We start from the raw sequence: 23,728 nt of genomic DNA on the forward strand, positions 1-23,728 counted from the left end.
AGGTTTCCCCAAATCCATAAAACCACTTCTCAGAGAAAGAGTCAACTAGAAGTATCTCCAAGTCCAGTGAGCATGACGCTGGTTGACAGAGTGCCAGTCAAGTCAGATGTCCCTGCTTTCCTCACTTCTAAGGGGTCAGAAATTATAAGTGGTCAGGGGTGGAGGAGCTGGAGTTTTGACTGTTACTACATCTGTACATTGTTCTTACTAACGTGAAGTAGTGGGGCACCTGGGTGGCTTGGTAGTTGAGCATCTGTCTTTGGCTCAGGTCATGATCCCGGAGTCCTGGGATCGAGTCCTGCATTGGGCTTCCTGCAGGGAGTCTGCATCTCCCTCTGCCTGTATCTCTGCCTCTCTCTGTGTGTCTCTCATGAATAAATAAATAAAATCTTTTAAAAACATGGAACTTGATCTCACGACCCTGAGACAAATGAGCCCTGTGGGTGCCCTAACACTACTTCACTTTATTATTATTTTTTTAAAGATTATTTACCCATGCATTTTCTCCTTTTCTCCTGGTGCTGCCATTGCCATTCTAAGACCTTTGTTGGGGAGAAAGGGTAAGTTTCACTTCTTTTGGGAACATTCAGTCAGCATTGGACACTACATATTACTATGTATTGACAGGATTATTACAGAAGCTGTCAATCCTTGGGGTGCAGAGGGATCATCTGGGGTGCTTGTAAAGATGCTGACTCCAGGGTCCACAGATTTTGATTAAGTAGATCTCCAGTGGGCTGAGGAACTAGCAGCTTTTAACCAATCTTCTGATACAGGGAGTAAGTGGTCCATGCTTGAGCTGCACTGGCCTCCACTGGCTTCTAGGCACTGCAGGCTGGGTGCCTGTGAAGGCCCAGATAACCAGGGATGTTTCTCATCCTCAGAAATCTAACAAACTGGGGACACCTGGGTGGCTCAGTCTAGGTTAAGCTTCTGCCTTTGGCTGAGGTCATGATCCTGGGGTCCTGGAATGGAGCCCCGCATGGGGCTCCCTGCTCAGCCTGCTTCTTCCTCTGCCTCTGCCCCTCCTGCAGCTGATACTCTCTCTTTGTCTCAAATAAGTAAGTAAATAAATCTATAAATAAATAATAATAAATAAATAAAATCTTTAAAGAAAAAAATCTAACAGATTGATGGCATCTACACATAGCCTGCAAGTTATTGACATACGTGAGCATATATTTCTTTTGGAGGTATTTATAAGCTACGGGACGGCAGTAGGCTTAGTGTGGGAAAACAGAAAACCCACTGCAAGTGGCAAGAAAAAAAGGTGTTTCTACTGGTGGGAGATTCAGGTTGATGAGAGAGAGAAATAGAGGGCAAAGTCTTTAAGAGGTCAACCGCAGTGAAAGAGTGACTTATAATTTGAAGATTCTTCTGCTAGGAGTCTGCCAAATGTAGGAGAATCAGAGCTGGCAGGGTCCTTGGAACTCATCACACCCAACCTTACCCTTGAGAAATAGGGAGAATGAGACCCAGAGACCTTAAGTGATTGGCTCAAGTGCACACAGAGGAAAATTCAGGCTTGTGTATCTGTATTTTTTTTAAGATTTTATTTATTTATTCATGAGAGACACACACAGAGAGAGGCAGACACACAGGCAGAGGGAGAAGCAGGCTCCATGTGGGGAGCCTGACGTGGGACTCAATCCTGGGTCTCCAGGATCACGCCCTGGGCTGAAGGCGGCGCTAAGCTGCTGAGCCACCCAGGGGGCCCTGTATATTTTGGATATATCTTGAACCAATAACCACTTATATCAAGGGTAGTCTTTTATGGGTTGAGACTTCTGGGGGCAGGTCAAGTCCAATAGGTAATATCCCTGCAAACACATGATTAGATGAGTGAACTCATTAGAGAGGCCTCCAAAAGTTCCTTTGTAAAGAACTATTTTATCTCAGATCATACAAGTGAGAAAATCCCCAGTGTAATTTGTTATTTTTTAGCTTTTGACCATAGATTATTAAACATGAAAAATATCATTGACACAAAAACCGAATTGTGTATACATCTTCATTTGTTCAGGCAACACATATTTACTGAGGGCCTCCTGTGTTCCAGGCACTGTGATTGCTCCCAAGCAATCTGAAATACGAAAGAAAGAGGCATTCACATTAGAAAGGACTGCAGCTCTCTCTGGGTGTGTGCTGGATTTTATGAACTGTCTGTGAGTACCAGCCATGTGGTCAGCCTATTTCAGTTTTACCTGCTACTGAATTAGGGTGTCCTCTGGGAAATATCGCCCCTCCAACACGTTCAAGGCCAGATGAAGCATCCCAGGGACACTTATTCCCTTTAGCCTACAGGGTGGCCTTCTGCAGAGGCGGGATTCAAGGAAGAGAAATTTCTCTCTGGAATAGAGTGACTTGCTTCCCCTCAAAGGAAGGTGAGCTCTTGATTCTTCCCCTCTCTCAGACTGAGACAACCCACTCACGTCACCGTCACCGGGAAGCTTTTGTCATCTTGGGCTGTGTTTGCATGGGGTGCCCTCTGGTTTTGTCCCTCACTTTGCAAGTGAAGGTATTTAAACAGAGACTGTATATTCGAAAAGACTTAAATCCACATTAGTCAAGTTTTCCCTTTTTATTCTTATTCTTATTAGGCAGTTAATGAAATGAATTTCTTTCCTGTGATTCATAATTGTGATGACATTTCATCTTCCTCCAGCCACAGCAATGTGGGGCCAGAGGACAGAGGAATCCACAGCCTTGTCTTAGAAAGAGGTACCTCAAAATTATGCAGATGCAAACGTAGGAAGCTGATTAAGAAAGGGAGTCTTTTGGGTGATACTATACCCCGTGCTCTGTGTGTGCTGGATCAACTGAGGTGAGGCTAAGAACTTTTCAGATGTGAAAACTGTTGGGTGATGTTCCCGGCACCTCCTACCCACCAGCCTTGATTCACTTGCACTTTCCTGACACACAATTACTAGGCTCTGGCCAGGAGCTCAAAGGGGCCTCAGGGCCAGTTCTCTTCTTAGGTCTTTCTCAGCCTCATTACTGGAGATCCTAATGCTTCGCTGTCAGACGTTTTCATTTGAGCCTCTGGATCTGGTGGGGCTGAATGTCAAAAGCAGCTCTGCGCAAGATCACCGGCGCTTTGTTAGTGTGAGAGTGAAAAAGAGAAACCAAGAACCGTGTCCGTTTTAGTGGTCAGAGGGTCCTTGGCAATGACATGAATTCAAATCCATAGACTCAGGGACCTGAATGGGTACCTTCTGGGCAGTAGAAATAGGAACACTTAAAAGATGGCAAGTTGAATGTTGAACCCCATCAATAGATTGGGAGGACGCATAATCCTTCTGAGATTTCTACTACCATACTAGTACCGTCACTACTATTGTTACTATAATTGGTATTTCTACTCTCATTGCTGTTACTCGTATTGTTATATTATTATTATTATTATTATTATTATTCAGCATTAACTAGAACTTGAATTCAAGGAGGACTTCGGTCTGCTCTCAATCAACTTATCCCACCTGAACTGGCAGGATTTCCCCAGAGGACAAGCATGTGAAAAGGATGGGGTCATCAATTTGGGGCCAATTGTTTACTGAATCTTAGGAAAATAAGTGACTCCACACGGGTAACTACTTTCCTAGTCTTAGGAAAATAAGTGACTCCACACGGGTGTTAAAAAGCGAAGATGACGCAGGGCATGTAAAGCACCCAGCTCACTGCCATCCACGAAGTAGGAACATCAAAAGTGTTCGTTCTTTCCTTCCCTTCTCCTTCCTTGCCTCACCGTGGTTCCTGCTGCTGGAGGCTTGAAGTAGGACATGTGTGAGACAGGTGGGGGAGTTTGAAGGGGAAACAGGATGGCAACAGGAAGGTACCCCCCAAAGAGCAAGGCTGCACTGTTCCAGTAACCGTGGCAAGAGGCTATTGGTACAGAAAGGGTGCCTGCCAGAAAGATACAGAACGGAAATTTTCTGCAAACTAGTGGACTTAATTTTTCTAACAATGCAGAGTTATCAACCTGAAAACACCAGTGAACACAGCCAAAAAGTTTTCTGCTCCTTCACTGAGTACACTCAACCTTCTGTAACTCTTATAAAAACCCTTGGTGGTTAACTGGCACAAGTCAGGCCAGGAAAGTCCTTCTTGCAGTGACTCTGGAGTCCTTATGATTCCCTGGAAAAATTAGCATTGTAAATTGCTAAAGAAACATTTACAAGTAGAAAGAGGTTCTCTCACATGGTTTACAGAATTAGAACAGAGAGCTTCCCTCAAAAGTCCTAACCTATACATAGCTATCCCCTCTTCGCCCCCACCCGGCAAAGAGCTGGAAACACAAACCTTTCCTCCTCTGGCTGTAATGCAGGATACTAAAACTGGCAGTACCATAAATCTCAGTCACAGAAATGCTGCAAAACACAGTGAAAGTGTTGTACTTAAGACCACAGAAGTTTGGAGTTTTGTTGTTTTAATTTTGATCACCTGAAGCTTCATCCAAACCACCTTTATGGAGGTTATCACTGTCATGGTTCCATGGCCAAGAGATTTTTGAAATGTTGCCTACTTTTTTAAAAAAATTATTTATTTATCTGAGAGAGAGAGAGAGAGGGGGAGAGAGAGAGAGAGAGAGAGAGAGAGAGAGAGAAAGCGCAGGAGCAGTGCGGAGGGGCAGAGAAAGAGGGAGAAGCAGACTCCCTGAGGAGCAAGGAGCCTGACTTCTCAGGACCAGGAGCCCCGAGATCAGAGATCATGACCTGAGCCAACCAAAAGCAGGCGCTTAACCCACTGAGCCACCCAGGTGCCCTGAAAAGTTGCCTAGTTTAAGGCTGATTGCCATCATTTGGGCTTAAGGAGGTGTACTTTTAAAGAACTATTGGGAACAATTCTTTCTTTCTCCCCCCCCCCTCCACCTGGAGCCTCAAATCTCTCTGTCTTTGCTACAGTTTAGTTTATGTATTCTATAAAATAAAAGCATGATTAATTTAGCTCCCAACTTTTCCCCCTCAACTTCCCAGTACAAATAAATATATATATATTTTTATATAGGATACGAGTTTAAGATTTTTACCGTTGCAGTGAATGTTACCATGAACGCTGCATCTTGTCAGTTGGACTCAGAAGCAGCAATAGCCACATGCACTATGATTATTAGAAAAATGAGAACAACAAAACTGAAATGCAAACAAAAACATTTGTCTCATGCTCTTCCTTCTGACACCCAGTGCGAATGTGCCCTCTCACGGAAATGCCTGGTATCAGCTACACTCTCTTTAGAAGCTTTAGCACAATCTCATAAGTCTTTTATCTTCACCTCAGGGAAATGTAGATTCTTGCTTCAGCCAGGACTCACGTCTAGCTTGGAGGAATTGCCTGGAGGTCATGTTAATGTAGTTACAATTTTCAAAAGAAATTGGAGGTGACCTGGCTTACTCCATTATAGTAGACAGATTTCTCCTGTTGGAATTACTGCTGAATTGTAAACCTTTTCAGGAAAGACCCAGCAACCAACTCTGCAGGCCTCCTAACCATTGGAGGTGCTGCGATTCAATGGGCAGCCAGTAGGAACAGGTGAAACAGCCAGCAACCTGCAGTAAGGATTATAGTTCCAGTCCCCAAAAGGAAACATCTGCAAAACGCCATCACCTACGAGAAGCACGGAAACCTACGTGCACCATGCATGCATCACAGAATCTTAGAGCAGGAGAACAACTTGGGGGCTCTCTCTAAAGGAGCTGGACTGAAGTCCTTTACACGGTGGGAATTTCTTGCCCAGAGTCTTACAGAATTAAGGAGGAGGAGACATCCAATCTCTGTTTTAAGAGACTTCATTGGCAGGGAGGCCAATTCTATCAACAGCTCCAAACGTAAGGTGGTTTTCTTGGAAAACTGCAAATCTACCTCTCTGTAAATGTCCAAATTATTTTTGCAACAACCCCAAGGAAGCAATACAAGACTTCTTTGATGTTCCTTTGAATACATTTAGGCTCAATTAACTAAGGCTAAGTATTCTTTAGATGTCATAATGAGACGTGGCTTTCAGACTCCTCAGACTCATCAGCTTCTGGGTTCATTCTGGTTTCAAAATTGTAAAGAAATGGATGAGAAGGATGGGCTTGTAGTCCAGGGAATTTATTTCTTCATTAGGTAAATATTTGCATGCCTGCTATGCTTCAGTACTGTTCTTGGGATAAAGAGATAGACAAAGCAGATAGAAATTTGTGTCCTTAGGGAACTTCTATTCTAGTGGAGAGAAGAGAGATGAGAAACAAGATATGTAAAGGAAGTAGAGTGGGTTAGGTGGCGGTAATGGCTAAGGAGAAAAATCAAGCAGGGAGGAGAAAAAGAGAGTATCTGTGGGTATTGACATTTTAGATAGCATAACAAGGAGGGCACAAGATAGGTGAAGGAACAAGATATTCCAACATGTGGTGAAACCTTCCAGGCAGAGAACACAATGCAAGGCTAACAGGGTGGTTGATGTATTTAGGGATAAGCCAGGAGGTGAGTGAGGCTGGAGTATGTGGGCCAAGAAGGAAGGTGGTGGGGGATGAAGTTAGGAACATTGGGGAAAGCAGGAGGTGTGGGATCTTGTAAGAACTTTGGTTTTTACTATGAGCCAGATGGGTTCTCTATCCACCTCCTTGTTGACTTGGTGTTCAGTAGAACAACGTTCCTTCGGTTCTTACATGGTAGTGATTTTAATGCTGGGTGACTGCTTGACTTTGGGATAAAATGCTTAGACCATTTTTCTCTCAAAGCTTTATTGACTTGGCCGCCTCATCTTCTGAAATTGAGTGTTTTTGCAGAAAAGCTGGAGACCAGCTTACTAGCTATCCTTTCTAAATAAATTCCTTTTGATGCCTATGTGTTTGAATAATTAACCTTTAAGTTCAGTAGTGGTATCAAAATATGCCTTATAGCAAGAGTTCTGCATTAAATTTTTCCTCCAAACACATTATTCATGATGATTTAGTCCTTCCTTCATGTTCAGATATTTTTTCTATTACGTCTTTCATTTTCTTTGGAAAATCAGTTATATTATGTTGGATCACCATTATCTATTCTCCATATTTCTTTTCTCCTCTGGCTGATTTAATCTATGATTCTTTTATTTTTTACTGCATAAAGGTACAGTGCCATCCTGTTTTCCAGCTATGTATATTCTGTTCATTGATGTTTCTGATAATTCATATTGTATTTTGGTAGCTCCTATATTTTTTCTTTATAAATTTTATTCAATGTATTCTTTTCATTGATGTTTCTGGTTTATTCATCTGTATTATTCTGATTCATTTGTGTTTTGGTAGCTCCTAAATTCCTTATAAATTTAATTCAATGTCACCATCACCTCTTTGAGGTCTTGTTTCATTAATTTCATGTTCTCTTTAGAGAGGAATTTTTTATTTTATTTTTTTTTAATTTTTATTTTTTCTGTTTTTAAAAATATTTAGTTCTTCCGGGATAAATTCTTCACTTAGCTTTTCCTGTGCTCCTTTATTTACTTCTTTCCACATGTAATCTCTATCTACCTGCCTTTACATGTGGCTTTTTCTACCACCATGGCCACTTCCATCTATATTTTTAGACTTACACCCACATAGCTGCATCATTGAATTATTTCTGTCTTGTTTAATGCTGTAATGTTATCCATGGCTAATTAATTAATTAATTAGTTCAACAATATTTATCGAGCACCTATCAAGTGCATGCCAGATGCTATTTTAGGTACTAAAGAAAAATCAGGAATAAAAACGGAAAAAATTCTCTGCCCTTGGAGAGCTTACATTCTAGTGGAGAGGAACAGAAGGTTACTCACATAATAAGTAGGAGCATTTCACGTATGTGAAAAGGTGGTAAGTGTTATAGAAAAAAATCTGAAGCAAGATAAGGTGACTAGGAGTGACATGGTTAATCATTAGAAGGTTTTGAGCAGAAGACTGATAGGATTTTATGTATTTTTAAAAATAAGTACCCAAGCTGCTTTTTACATTTATAGCATATGCCCCATCTGGCCACTATTTCCTCCTGCTTAGTATGAGTGGATTCTTCTTGACTCTTCTCTTCTGAAAAGAGCTTCAGTCGAGGGCTGAGGCTTTTCATTGTTTCAGGGAGTGAGGAGGGGGAAAGAGGTCAGGGGGAACCTTGGACAGACACTTGGTGATAATTTACTCACTACTCTTTTATGCTGAGATATCATTAAAAACCACATAGCACAACGGCTCTCTCCAAACAGGGATGTAACCTGCTTCCCTGGAGGTTTATCCTCTTGATTCGTCACTAGTTCCTGTTGAGGTCCCTTCCACTGGCAACCAAGCAGGTCCACTCCAGGTGTCCATTTCTCTGCTTCCTGTCTTCACTCTCTCTTCCCAAGCAGCAATTGTTGCTGCTCTCTTAGAAAGTGGAAAAGGCAGAGGATGGCAGAGGCCCCTGATAGGGGCTCTCCTGCTGGTGGTTCTTGATTCTTGTGTTTTTCTCTCATATTCATTCAGTCAAACCCATGGTTTCACCTCTGGGTGATGACTCTGGGTGTTCTCCTCCTGGCTAGGAGAACAAAACCGTGTGCCGTACCCATGAATTGAACACTGTCCTTCAGCATCACGAAACTGATGAGTGATGATGTTCTCTTAATCCTAAAAAGAATCAGTCCTGACTTAAGGGGACTGCATTTTCATATTGATATTTAAGGCAATGACAGGTATTTTTTTTTATCAACACTTGAGGATTCGGAATTCACTCTCAAGTCTGGTTATAGGAATGACGACTTTTATAAATAAGTCTGTGCTTATGGATGACAACCTCCTGTGTCTTCCTGAGTCTTATGAAATGAAAATGTAAATAGACATTTGTGGATAAACCAATAAGGACACTTATCCTTTCTGTCCCTTAAACACAAAGCTGTTATTTTCCTAGGTGTCATTTTCCTAACGTGTTGAAACTTACTTCAGCTACTTTTCCACCTTGCAGAGTTATTTTTCAAAAAAAAAAATTAGATCCAATACACAGATCTGAAAGGCTTCCCATCCTTTACAAGATTTTTTTCTTTTCCTTCTGCCGCTCATTGTAAAACACTGTGAAGTATTGCACCGTGGGGCTATATACTCTGGACTGCCCTAGATTCAGGGAATTCAGAGTTAAGGCTCCAACAGTAACCTTAACTTTGGCTTCTTGCAGGGTTACAGCAGCCTTTTGTTATGTGATCACATCATCCAAAAGAGCTATATTCTCCACTGCTTATCTGCCATTCCACCTGCAAACCCCTCTTTGAAGTTGATGGGGCTCTGGGCACCGAGGGGCCAGACATACTACAGGAGAATTAGGCCCTGTGCATTCAAAACTACAAAATGACACATATATGTGCATTTCTTATCTGTGAAGAAAGGTTTAAAAGGCCACAATTTAGCTACTTTAGCTACTTGACGGTGCCTTCTGGAGGAGCTATATGGAAAAAAAGAGTGTGAACTCTTCCATTTATGTAAGTCACATTCTGTGTCATGGCACCAACTCGCATATAGTTGGTGGATAAAAGCCTCCATTGTACAGGAAAGGTAACCTTGTAAAAATGACAAGCATAGGCTTTCTTGGTGTTTTATGCAATTAAAATGTTAACCTTGACATTATACTAGCCCTTCGGTTTTCTTTAAACGTCCTTCAGTTTGCAAACCTGAGGAAATTTTTTTTTTAGAAAAATGTGGCATATCTATAGCTAGGTAATCTCCTTTTTATCTGTGTTTTCTTCACTGATAGCCACGGGGATGGGCTGTCCCAGCCAATGGCCATGGTCATGTCGGGGTTCCCTTTACTATCTTCATTCCCTTGTTTTTCCCCAGAACTTTCTTCCCCTCTCCTGTCTCCCCTGCTATGCAGGGAGAGAGGGCTGAGGAGGGAAGGCAGAAGACAGACAGTGAAGGTCGCTCCCTCCACCTTCACCCTCCCCAGCGTGGACACTGGGAAGCAGGATTCTTTGTACCATTGTCTCATTCATGGAGGGCCCTGGATTGTTCCTGAGACAAAATTCCTTAGATCTTTTCCAGGTCCTGATTTTCTTCCAGTTCTATCTCTATTCCATGTCCTCCTCTTTGTTGTCTATAACCAGGCATGCCTCGTTTTTATCTACATAGGGAAAAACAAACAGGAAGGTGGGAGACATGACATGGAAGGGAGCTTTTAATGGCTATTTGCCTGCAGTAATGTCCTATTAGGAAAACCTCATAAAGGTAATATGAGAGGAGGTGGTGGTGGTGGTACTGTTTTAGCCACAGGACACAAGGGCAGAAGCTGTGGGATAGCTTCCAAAACAGCCATTGGGGCCCTGGGTTGACATAATGAAAGGTGTAGGGAAATGGGGAATTGGCTCCTGGGGCCCACAGGGAAAGGAAATCAGTGGGTGCTGGGCAACCAGACTGTGTTTTCTGGGATGCAGGGGGTACCCAGGCCTGCAGGGCCACCTCCTTTTCTCCTTAGCCATGGCTTGGCAGAGCCAGGAGTGCCCCACCCTTGGCTGTTCTAGGGAGCCTGCACAGTGGTATGGAGTCAGATGATGTTCTGCTTTTCTCTGGTAGGGGGGAGAAAAGGAATCCAAAATCCTACTGTTTTTGAGGGAAGCATTCTGATATTCCATTTGGAATCATAAAGTTATCTTTACATAGAAACATGGGCTACATTTTCATTCATGTCTGTGATCCAGACTCAACTTTGGGCAGGTTCTGACTTGAAAGCTTGTAGGGACGCACTGAGAACCTCACTTTTCCTGTGAAGCTAATGAAGCTTAAGCCCCAGGTTCCTGGCTGGCACCTTCAAAGACCCTGGGGGATGTTCACCCAAAGGCATGCTTTATTGAGATATTTGACAATTGGCTACACCTGCCGAGTCTTTCCACTGGATCCCTGTGCCACCCACCATTTCCCCTCAGTCTGGTGATACGTGGAGTGGTTGTGGGCATTTGGTATTGGCTTAATAGGATGTCTCTGTGTGGTATGCAGTTCCCTTCTACGAATAGTTAAGCTATTGATTATTAAGATATTTATGGCCTTTCCAACTGCTAGTTGTCTTAGAGTAGGAAGTGCTTCGAACGATACTCCTACCACCTGCCTTGTGATAATGCATGACACAGGAACTTGTTCAATGGTGCCTGGCACTGGAGGTGTGTGGATATTGGAGGCAATGATTGTAATGTGCAAAGCCAGAAGTTAGTCTGTGAAAAAGTCTTCTAAATTTTTCACAACTCTCATAGTAAAAGTGACTCCATAGAGATTTTTCTCCAGTTTGACAACCATCCTAAAACTTCACATTACCAATAACAAATGAAGTTCTAAGAAACCTTTCTGAGGTATCAATAATTTTTTTAAAGAGATTACTCATGACTGAGGAAACACTGAATTTTTAATAACCAATGCAGAAATTGATATTATAAGATTTCTGTCATTTGAAGAAGTGATCAAAAGATATTAGCTAAAAAATGTAGGTGATATTTTAGAGTATGATAGATTATATGTGTGGGTTTTGTGATACTTATGGCCTTTCCAACTTTTACACCTGTGATTTATTTCCCCATTCTAAAAAAACATGAACTCTAACACATAATTTTGTATTCTTAATTATAATATTCTTTTTCTTAAAGAAGGCTTCCCCAAATTATATAAGCTTCAGGCTCTACAATACTAGACCTGCCTCTGAAGAAAGAATATTCTGATTTGTTAAATACTGACCTGCCTTTTAAGACGTTTGCTTTTTAAAGTGGTGGTTGGCTGTCAATTATTTAAAATGTATAATAGTAACTGCAAAAACAGTCTCTTGAGAGCTTTTGAGAATTCAAATCAACATACCTTAAGCCAACATTTGGTGGTTCTCTTGGACATCTGAATAATGCAATGCCCTTGAACACCTCATTCATGAATGACTCTTTCTACACCTCTTCCAATGGGTTCTCCAAAGTCTTGACCTCAAATCACAGCTGGAAGTTTGTGATGTCAAAGCCAATTAAAAACAGGAGCAAAGAAATTCAGGGACAATCTAAATCCCAACACTGACAAAGCAACCAATAAATAGGGCCCTCTGGCATGGGAAATAGAAGCCAGCAACTTCTATATGGACAGAAATCCCCAATCCAAGGATTGACATGAAAAAATGATTCTCCGTGTATGCCGAGAATATATGTAAATAGCATGCCTTTCTATTTGGGATGGCAGCCCCCAGGCTTTGGGTGTTCTGTAGAAATTTCTAACATCCTGGCTAGTTTTTCTGAGTTTAGCTAACTATTTACATTAGGTAATACCCCCCAAAGTGAGCCTGGAGCAATGATGCAATGATTACATCAGATGCCAGAGTGTAATAACACATTCTGGAAAGTAGAATCACACAGAAGAGTCTTAACTGGCACCTCTGTAGTGATATAATAGTGGCAGGGCAGTGTCATAGGGGTGGGGGGAGAGACCATGGATTTTGGAGACCTGGGTTTAAGTTTCTAACATTTACTAAATGATCCTGGTTATGTCACTTAATCTCTCTGAACCTTGGTTTCCTTATTCCTAAACTACCTTAATGATATCTACCTGCAAAGATGTTAGTTAGCAAGAGTAAATACCGTGCTGTGGGCAAATGTCTGGAGACTAGTAGGTCCTCAACAGATGATAGCTCTTATTCCTTTGTGGGTTTTTGCCACTACTCTTCGAAGGTCAAAGTCTCAAATTCATCAATAAAAGCTGCTTTTATAACTTTATTTTCAACAATGCTAATGTATTGGCTGCGGACTGGCTGGCAGTTCTGTTCTGGTTGATCTAATGCATTGGTCTGTCTTGATTTGTGAACCTGGTTTCTATTTGTTAGATGCCCAGAAATTTTCAATATTGTTCACATAGATAGGATTTCAGGGGCTGAATTTGCAAATATAGTGTCTATACCTACTGGTAAGCAACCACAGATAACAGAAAGGAAAAAAAAACAGTAATGAATGTGACTCTTAAAGGAAAAGAAATTGAGTCATATCCCAGAATGGTTCAAGAATTTACTATTCTGTTCCAACAAAGGAAATTATCTATTGAATCTTTCTAGGAGTAAATTTGGCTCACTTTTCTTTCCCTTTGTAAATATTTGATGAAAATCACATACATGACAATTTAAGGAATCATGTTTCAGAATGTTGTTAGCACGCTGAAGAACATTAGCTAAGACTTGTTTACCATCTTGTATTTTCAGAAAGGTACAATATTTCCAATCTAAGCCAGTCTTTTCCCTTTAGGTTGTACCCATATATTCTCATTGGAATTGCATAGTAGGGAAAAAGCCTCTGCAGAAGTCCCCACATGTGACTATGATGCCTGAAAACCTCCACACAACTATGTTGGGGACTGTAACTACTAATAAAAGCCACAAACACTTCCTGCATGTTCCGACTGTGACATAACCACTTGTGACCAACTCGATTCATACTGGCCACAAGTTAATAAACTTTAACATTATTATCTTAATAATGTTAGAATGACATTCTGATTTTTGTTACCCATTAAAAATTATAAGAAAGGCACTCCTGAGTTAAACACACTTATTTTATTTTATCTTTAAAGATTTTTTTATTGATATATAATGAGGGAGAGAGACAGCCCCGGCAGTGGGGGGGGGGGGGGAGGAATAGAAGGAGACGGAGCCTGACGTGGGGCTTGATACCAGGAACCTGAGATCATGACCTGAGCCTAAGGCAGATGCCTAACCAACTGAGCAACCCAGGCACCCCTGAGTTAAACACATTTTTAAAAACACCTAGATAAGCATTTGACTTTGATTATAGAGTAAGAAGTGCAAAATTGGTGACATTATTATTATTAATGGTATGGCTTTGGGCAAGTTGCTTGATCTCATTAAGCATTGGCTTCATCAAGAGTAAAATGGGGGAAGAATATCTTCTTAATAAAGTTACAGAGGGAATCCTGTGTCTATGGAGTTTATCTTAGCACTAAACATTCAACAACAGTAATTATTATTTTGGCCTGTGAGAATTCTATTGATTTTTGGAGTCAAGTATGCTAACTTGTGAATTGGTGTATTATACATGGTTGAAGAGGAGGTTTCTTTTAAAAAAAATATAGACTGTAAACTTGGGCAAGGCTGGGCCTGAAGGTATAAATTTTGTCTTTGTAAACCTACCTTACTGAACTGAAACACTTGAAACTAAATGATGGTCTGTATAATTCCTCTTTCTAGAATGAGTTCTGGCATCCATAGTCATCCCTGTCTCAGGGATTTTAGGCCTAGGCTCATATCTGAGAATCACTACCTAAGCTAAGAATCTGACTAAATTCTAGTGAAATGTCCAGGAATTGAGAATTTTCTGCAGAATACTTCAAACCGAGGGACTTCTTTTCCAAACAGAAAGGCATACATTTGTACCAGTTTTCAGGTTGCAGGGAGCATCATTTTCATGTTTATCTTTGGATGAGGACTTCTGTCTAAATTTGAGGTGAAAATTTCCATTTCTGGTGCCAGGGAACCCTGTTTACGGGTTCTTTCCATCAGGATTGAGGTTAAATTGTGCCTTGATTTCTTTGCTTCTGTTTTTACATGGCTTTGTTTTGCTAAATCTCTTGGCTCTGATTTGGGATCAGAATTTTGGAGAGATCCTGTGATACACATACTTTTGATGTAGAGAATTGTGAGGTTTGTTAGGAGTAAGTCATGGTGAAACTTCTGAGGCGATTGGATTGCTCAGCATTCCAAGAGACTCACCAAATGTTGGCTCAAGAAATACTGATTTGAATTCTAAAAAGGTCTCTGAAGATTATTTTTGTTTGTTCATTTGTATTGTTTTATAGATTCCACATATAAGTGAAATCATATGGTATTTGTCTTTCTCTGACTTGCTTCACTTAGCATTATCTAGGTCCATCCACAGTGTTGTGAATGATAGGATTTCATTCTTGTTTTTAATGGCTGAGTAATATTCCATTGTGTATACATATTACGATTCAGTATGTTGTACACCTGAAACTAATGTAGCATCGTGTGTCAACTATACTTCAATAAAAAAAAATAAAAATTGTTTAATTAAGAAGACTTCTTGTAGTTTGCACATTTTTCTTTTGTGTTCCTGACCGTTTTTCCCTGTGATGCAGTCATCCTTGCATTACAGATTTATAAAATCTTTATATCTTAAAGGTACTTCCGTCATATATGTCTTAACTATTTTTTCTGTTATTTTTTCATTTTTGTTTTTTAAATATAAAATATTTTATGTTTTTATATATCAAATTTTTAAAGATTTTCCTTAATGGAGCTTTTTTTTTTCTTCTAGTTTTAGAAATGCCTAATCCCATTTGAGTTGGGATTAATATCCCTGAAAGCTATTGGTGCAAGTGACATTATCAAGACTGTGGTTTGGTGAACTCATCTGATATCATATTTGGAATGAAGTATATTGAAGTTGGGAGGTGGGAAGTGCTGTGTGTGGCAGTCTTGGTAGGAGATCATAAAGTTCTGACTTGGTGCTCTTTCATAAACTATAGGTCCTAACTACTTGTTTTCTCTGAGAGGAATCAATGAAACTATTTCTTAGGATCTATGTAAAGTCTTCTCTCCCTCCTCACTTTTTTTTTCTGTGAATATACAGACCATATGGGTATTCCTAAGGTTGCAGCTTGAGGGACTGGGCCATGGCTGGGTGTGCTGTGCCCATTGTCACATTGGGCATGGCTGATAGAAGTAACACTTGGAGGAAAGGAAGGAAGGGAAGGAAGGAAGGGAAGGAAGGAGGAAAGGAAGTCAATATGACATCCAGAGCATCATCCACCCAATCAATTCAGTCCACCAAAATCAATCATTTGCATTTTCCAAAAGCTGTAGGGATGAGAATATTGTGAAAAGATGGGGGATGAAAACAATTATAATCAGAGAATGCGAGGTGTTTCTGCACATCTGAGCAGAGGAACTGAGACATGTCAGTATAAGTAGTATAGGTGGTATCTATTATAACAGCTGCTGCCTTTTCAAGCACATCAGCAAGAGCAGTGGTTCCTCGTGTGTCTCCCATCCAACAGCATCACATCGCCTTTGGACATGCTGGAAATGTAGATTCTTGGGCCCCATCACAGACTAATTGATAGAAAACACTGAGTGAGGTCCAGAAATCTGTGTCCTAATAAGTCCCTAACAAGTTCAGGGAACTCTGACGCATGTTCAAGTCTGAGAACTGCTGGACTAGATTAGACCTCATATATAGATCTCTGGCAGCCATTCATCACTCAGTAAACATGAATGCCTACACTGTTCTGTCCTACAACCACCTGTTATGCTCCACCTGTGACCACCTCCATGACAATGCCCAGGCTGCAAAAAAGAAAAGATATAGGTGCCCATCTCACTTACAAAAAAGGTGATTTTTATTTTAGTTCAGTTTTGTGGCTCTCACTGATTGTTCCTTTCAAATCCAGACACACTAGTATATATTAAAATCTGTAAGTCTTGTGCTGTGCTAGTCATGGTGGAGGCTTTCAATGGAAAGATCAGATATGACCCCTGCCCTTGAGGAACTTACAATTTCATCTGGCCAAAACCACACTTGCAGGAAAGAAAGAATGCCATGATGTAAGGTGTGGATTAAGCACTCAATTCAGTGGTACTTAGAGTTTCTCCTTTCCTCTGTCTTGTCAAATGACTGTTTTACTCAAACATTTTGGCTTTGGCAAAATGTTCTCAAGAACATGTGAGGGAAATAAATATCACCCTTAGAAGCCTGCATTTTGGTGCAGGGTCTGTCTGTTTTGATCTTTATTCTGGGGATGGGGAAGATTTCTCCTGAAGGCTTTTTATCCTCCTTTTGGGGAATTCTTAGGTTGCATTGGCTCAAAGCTGATTTGAACGACACTTGCCTTATAATTTCTGAATTTGTGTAGGAGAATGGGTATGAAATTGAGAAAACATAAAAATTTTCAAAAGAGGGGAAAAAAGTGGCCTTTGACAACTATACCCTGGAGAAATTGACTTTGCTCTCATGCAAAATTTGCAGCATATATATTAAATAAGTGATTTGCAACTGCATGAAAGGGTCAGTGTTGATAACTGAGAGCTGGCATACATTAACGATGAACAAATTAAAAGGAAGAATTCTTTGCTTCCCCTCCCCCACCCCCAAACTTACTAGTTTTGTAGATTTGGGGGAACTGTGAACAAATTATTCTTATTATTTGAGCTTAGATAGAATAGTCAAATAGCCTCTCATATGTCTATGTGAGTAAGTTGGGAAAGTGTAGGTTACTGGTGGCTTCATCAAGTTGGTAACTGGCTGAGCAAGTAAACCCAGAGAACCCTCTAATGGGCAGCGTCAAGCCAGACAGAGCTCTCTGATACGCTGCCTCCAAAGATCCGCCTTTGGCCTTTTCCTACTTAATGTTTTCAGCACTGACTGGAGTAGAGGCATGGAGGGCACGACTACCCAGGTGATGACTGACAGAATGAGAGTCCAACAAGTTCACAAGAGGTTGGATGGTGACACGAGGTGATGAAGATAAAGTCAACAACCTGTGTGGTGTACTTGTGCTCTCACACAGAGGCGCAGATGTGCACACACACGCGCGCCTTTGCAGAAGTGCTAGACTGGGGACCCAGGGGTGACGGTGGCATATGTTAAAAAGCCCTACAGGTTCTGGATGACAATGTGCAGCAACATTCAACAGATTGATATGGTTGCCCAAAGCTGACGTGATTGATAAAACAACAGAGCCTGGAATAAATGCTATAAAATCCCTCTGCATGGCAAGGCTGGCAGGTCCTACTGGGGGATATTGTCTTCAGTTCTGGATGCCATGATTTACACGGGGCACCAATGAAAATTCCATCTTTTCTTGGTGCTGCTGGAAGTCCCTAAGATAAACAAAACGGAAACTTCTAGAAACGTGTCAATTCTAATTTCGCAGGATGACCAAGAAGTGGAGTTGAAAAGCTATTAAATGACACTAGAAGACACTTTTGAACTTCTAAATAGCATCTTTCCCTCACAGAGGATGGAAATGTAATAATCCTGAGAATAAAAAAGGCAAAAATTGCAGCATTTCATCAAAATACAAATGAGGTAAAAAATTTCTTCATAAAATTAAAGACAATATTCCAACGAAAATGACTTTTCAAAAGACTGAGTGGTAAAGTTTGCAGTAAGAGATTTTATGGGCTGCATTGTGTTTCCCCTGAAGTTCATATGTTGGGGCCCTAATCCTCGGGACCTCTATGACCATATTTGTTAGATAAGGTCTTTAAAGAGGACATTAAGTTAGAATGAGGTAATCAGGGTGAGCCTTAATCCAAGAGGACTGGTGTCCTTATAAGAAGAGGAAATCTGGATACAGATACAGGGAGATGATGTGAAGACACAGGGAGAAGACAGCCATCCGCAGTCCAAGGAGAGCCATCAAAACAGATCCTTCCCTCATGCTTTCAGAAGGAAACAACCATGTTGACACCTTGAATTTGGAACTCCAGCCTCCAGAACTGTGAGAAAATAAATTATGGTCATTCAAGCAGCAACCCTCACCCCCAGTCTGTGGTATTTTGTTACACAGCCTGAGCTGACTGACACAGAACTTCAGTGAAGGCTGAAGGTAGCAGCTGTCCTCTGGTGCCAGCATTTGTCACTCGCAGTGAGGATGGGCCTGAGAGTCATAACCCCTCCCCAGCACTTTACATTCCTTGTGTGGCCAGCCCCCAGGAATTTATTTATTTATTTTTAAGATTATTTATTTATTTGACACAGAGATAGAGAGATAAAGAGAGTGCACAAGTAGGCAGAGCAGCAAGCAGAGGGAGAAGGAGAAGCAGACTCCCCACTGAGCAGAGAGCCCAGCATGGGGCTTGATCCCAGGACCCTGCGATCATGACCTGAGCTGATGGCAAATGCTTAACCCGCTAAGCCACCCAGGAGCCCCTTGGGTTGGGTTCCTAAGGTCCTTGTCACTCTTCTACCAGCTTTCCAGCGACTTCCTGGTCTTCAGGGAATCTCAGCATGTCCCCCATTACTTGGGACATCTCCATTCCACACCTGACCGAAGTATGACCTCTTTACTTCTGATTCTTTATTAGTCAAGTCGTGTAGCAGTTTTGAGCTTGGACAAAGTCAGATTTATTCATCTTTTTCCTTATAACCTTTTTGGGAAGGACATAACCTTTCTGCGGTCAGGCTGCAGGGTTTCATTAGTGGCTGGAGGCCATCCATTCTGGGCAATGTCCCAGGTCAAGAGGCTTCGGGTTAGGCCGGCCTTGGGAAGGGAAACCAGTGCTCTGGCTCTTCAGTCAGAAGTCAGGGAGGCCTCTTGGGGAGGACTAGCAAAGGTAGGCAGGATGCGGAGGCTTTGCCTGCTGGCAGGGGGAATGAAAGAACAGTGGCTGTCTGGCAGCAAACAGCATGGCCTGAAGGAAGCCGCCTAGGGCAAGTGCCTGGTGCTCTGTTAATCAAGCTGTAGCTCACCACTGCTTCCCTCACCTAGAATTCTCTTGAGCCTCTCCTGCCTGAGGGACCCTGACATCAGCAAAGGCCCTTTGGAGTTGAATGAGGACCCAAGTGGGGGATACCAAGCAAAGGCCGGTGAGGGAGAGAAACTCCCAGCTCTGTTTAAGTTGTACGCAACCTAACAAAGTCCAGGGTATTTAATTCTGGCAATTTCTGAGTTTTAACATTCAATTATGAATGAAGCCCAGGGCAGATTAATTCCAGTCCCTCATTACCAGTAGTAGTTTCCCCCTGGGCAGGGAGGGTCTTTGTGGGGCCTGCTGTGAAGTCGACACACTTCTAGCTGGTTCAGTTTTATTTTCAGTGTCTCTTAGATGTGCCACTGCTGTGGGCACAATTCAGGCAACAGGATTTATTAATTATTTGGGTTCCCTCTCTAAGTGGACCCAAGCAGATCTCTACGAGATGGATAAAATATACAGCAGGAGCCACAAGGGTTGACAGAGAAGATTGTCTGTTTATTCAAAAGGGATAAAAAGAAATTCGAGAAGCAAGTGATGAAAAATAAAACTGCAAGTATCTGGCAGGCCAGACGTGGGAGGCAGGTGAGAGGTGGCTTAATTTGACTGTGCTAGATCCCAGCCCACGCTGACAGTGACATCGCGCAAGGGGGACCACTCCAGCCTCACCACTGTTTTGTGGGAATATCCAGCAGGACACCTGTTATTATTTAAGACTGGAATTAAAAGGGAGAAGTGGATGTCACAAGGGTATCCCAAATGGATTCAGGTTTATGATGATGTATGTTAAAGCAATGAACTTCCAGTCCCCCCTACTTCCTGGTTCTAGGAATAGTCAGCTAAGACTCCGATTGGAGGCAAAACTACATACTTAACCAACTTTTTCTTTTCTTATCATGATGTGGCTCATGACATCACTCGTTAAGTGTGTTTCAAGTGATTTTCTGTCTTTTATTGAAGGTAAGATGCCAACAGGAAGCTGGTAATGGTTAGGGTGTCCTGGGGCAAACATCCAGACCTCCATGCTTAACGAGGCCCAAGGAAAGAATGTGTGTGTATTATATAGTGTGTGTGTGTGCAATAAACCCTACCAAACTATTAAGCACAAACATTAAAGAAGACAACTTAAACATTCTTTTAATTAGAGATTTTACTCTCATCATTGGCCCTTATTATGTTTTCTTTCATTTTGCTCATTTCTCTCCTAGGCATAAGTAGATCTAGGCTTTCAAAATTATTTTATTATTTTATTATTTTTTGACTATTATAAAAGTGTATTTAACAAAAAAGTTCAATATGAAAATGCGGGCGACTTGATTTTTTTTTTTATTGTAGTAAAACAGGTACTATGGACAGGGGACATGTGGAAGCAGTTTTCTTCTTCTGATGAACATGCCCATTGTTTATACTCGTTCCAAGGCTTCTAGCATGATGATGCTATTCCCTTGTATTACCACCATTCCAATATTGTTCTGTTGCCTGCTAGTTGCCATCTCCACAAATTCATCTATCACAAGATTCATGAACGGATTGAACCCTTGCAATATTCCTTGGGCTTGTCTGCCACCATTTAATTTCAATGATAATTTCTTGTCCATAAATTTTTTCAACTCGGGAGGGTGAGCCTTGCTCATGGCGCTGAGTCGGCGAGCTCACAGAGGCCTCCAAAGGGCTCCCTCATGCTCCCCCTCAAAATTATTTTAGAATCAAAAGCTCTCAAGGCTTTACATATTGTTGAGATACCGTAGGGTTTTAGAGTACATTGTGTTAAAAACTCTTGCTTCCTTCCATAAGATCAACTCACTGAGCCTTAATCGAAGAGCTAAACATTCATTCATTCATTCATTCATTGACAGATATGGGCTAGGCACTGGGGAAAGGAGAGTGAACAAAATGAGACAGAGGCTGTTGTCACAGAGCTATGAGGCTCTGACTTTTAAGAGGGGAAAACGCACATCAGGCCCATAATCACACATAAAAATGCCAAATGACACTGTCTTCCTCTGGGAGTGATGCAGGCAGGAGAGTCAGCTTCCAGGTGGAGGGAACAGCACCTGCAAAAACTCTGAGCAGGGAGGAGTGGGCATAACTGCGGGTGGAACTACAGAAGGGGGCTTTGGGGCCATGTTTAGGGATTTGGGATTTGATTCCCAGGCCTGTGCGTTTTGCATTTGCATTTTGAAAAGAGCACTTGGTTGCAATGTTGGAGAACAGATGGGATTTGTGGAGGGGAGAGAGGAGAGAACAGTGGCCTATTTAAGTACATTTATGACTAAGACATATTATCTTGCCCTCCAGGGTGGTTAGCAGGGGAGACAAAAATTAAGATTTAAAATTTGTTTGGTTTGGAAAATAGAGGGGAAACAATTAGAGTTCTTTTAATTTATAGCCTCAAATAACTCTTATGTTTTCTCGTGTTTCCACGAAAGATAAAAATCCAAAGAGCTCTCAGCGGGAGTTTATGTGGGAAAGCCAGACTCCATTCCGAAATCACTAAACAGAATATTGTAAACTTACTTTTCTAGATTTCAAGTTCCTTAAATCTATGACATGACTTTGTTCTCATCAAGCCATCACAGAAGACATTTATGTAATCGGTTCATCCACATGAAGGTGTGAAGGGCTAACAGTGAGATCAGCTCTGTGAGGGCAGGGACCAGGGTCCCTCTTTCTATCCTCAGGACTGGTGTCCAGTACATAGTTATTAACATGAAATGAAACTAAGTTACTTGTCCCATATTGCTTGTGTTTTGAAATAATGTGTACAATAACATATAGGAAGAAATTTCTTTTTTTTTTTTTAAGATTCTATTTATTTATTCATGAGAGACACACAGAGAGAGGCAGAGGGAGAAGCAGGCTCCCTGTGAGGAGCCCAATGTGGGACTTGATCCCAGGATCCTGGGATCACGACCTGAACCAAAGGCAGACACTCAACCACTGAGCCACTGAGCCAGGTGCCCCTATTTCTTAGAAAGAAATTTCTAAGGGATGAATTTCAGACCATCTGGCATAAAGATCATGGAGATCATTTTAACGAATATGGTCTTCCTGATACTGATTAAGACAACAATGCCCAGGGGTTCACTTCTTCCCAGTATCCAATTTCCTATTGTCACCTCACAGCTCTCCCACCCCAACCCCAAAAAGGCATGAAGCAGATTTTCCTGCGTTGCTTATAAAACTCAATTGCACAGGGCCCTAGGCTTACGATTCAGGAATCTGGCAGCTATATGCTACACTGCGCAAAATACAGTTCGGACTAAAGATTTTGGGGAATAAAATAAAATAAAATAAATAAATAAAATTAAAAAATAATAAATAATAATAAATAATAATAAAATAAATAAAATAAAAGCACTTAGCATAAGGTTGCTTAGGACTACAAGAATTCAAACCCCTAACTGAGGTCTTTTGGTTGTAGGGTAATTAGCAGCATGACTCACAGATGGGAACACGTTCACCATTCTTTCTCAGAAAGCATTGTGTGGGAGGCCAGACATCAGGGCTCTTTTTTCCCTGGACCTATCCCTGATCCCACCGCAGAACACTCATCAGTACCAAGTCTCAGATTTGACTCTGGAATATTCTCATGTCCTGGGGTTAATCCCGCAAGTATCCCACAAAAGGTCTTTCCTGAGGTTAAATATGAGTCAATCTGGAGGGAGGAGGAGGTCCAATGCACAGCCCCTCTGATCAGGCTGGATAAGTAACAGTCACCCGAATAAAGCAGACTCTAGGTCTAGTCTGTTGGTGATCTGGTTTTCCCAAGATCAGCCAATATCCTTCTTCAGCTCTGGCATGAATCAGGTGGACCTCAGTGGTACAGCAACTAGTCAACCAACCAACGTTTTTATTTTTTAAAAGATTTTATTTATTTATTCATGAGAGACACAGACACAGACACACACACACACACACATATACAGAAGAGAGAGACAGAGAGAGAGGCAAAGACACAGGCAGAGGGAGAAGCAGGCTCCATGCAGGGAGCCGGACGGGGGACTCGATCCCGGGACTCCAGGATCACGTCCTGGGCTGAAGGTGGCACTAAACTGCTGAACCACCCAGGCTGCCCTCAACCAGGGTTTTTAGTCCATAAGATGCAAGAGTAGATCATTTTTTTTTTCTTTCTTTGAATCCAGTTGACATAAACTTTGTTCGGGAGTCAGACAGACTTAGACCACTTGCTACTTCATAGCTCTTTGTGTTTGGATAAGCAGAGAAAAGAGTCTTGTGTTTTTATTTGTCTTTCTTATCTAACTCTATTTTTCCTTGTCCCCAATGAACTGTGAAGTACTGTTAGTAGAAAAAAGTTATACGTGATGCA

At 41.5% G+C, this 23,728-nt stretch overlaps 2 protein-coding genes across 2 annotated transcripts in view; both read right to left on the minus strand.

Annotated features, from left to right (window-relative positions):
• The window catches only part of POU6F2 (POU class 6 homeobox 2), a 468,834-nt gene that overhangs the window by 140,840 nt on the left and 304,266 nt on the right, over positions 1-23,728 (minus strand).
• LOC129494279 (small nuclear ribonucleoprotein G-like) lies at positions 20,741-21,059 on the minus strand. The gene has a single exon (XM_055301116.1). The coding sequence runs from the start codon at positions 21,030-21,032 to the stop codon at positions 20,802-20,804; it is 231 nt and encodes a 76-aa protein (XP_055157091.1). The 5' UTR covers positions 21,033-21,059; the 3' UTR covers positions 20,741-20,801.

The sequence above is a fragment of the Nyctereutes procyonoides genome, unplaced genomic scaffold, assembly GCF_905146905.1.
Source record: "Nyctereutes procyonoides isolate TBG_1078 unplaced genomic scaffold, NYPRO_anot_genome, whole genome shotgun sequence".
Taxonomy (NCBI): domain Eukaryota; kingdom Metazoa; phylum Chordata; class Mammalia; order Carnivora; family Canidae; genus Nyctereutes; species Nyctereutes procyonoides.

Excerpts from the sequence above, each read along its gene's own strand:
- LOC129494279 (XM_055301116.1), bottom strand. The coding sequence starts at position 21,032 with ATGAGCAAGGCTCACCCTCCCGAGTTGAAAAAATTTATGGACAAGAAA.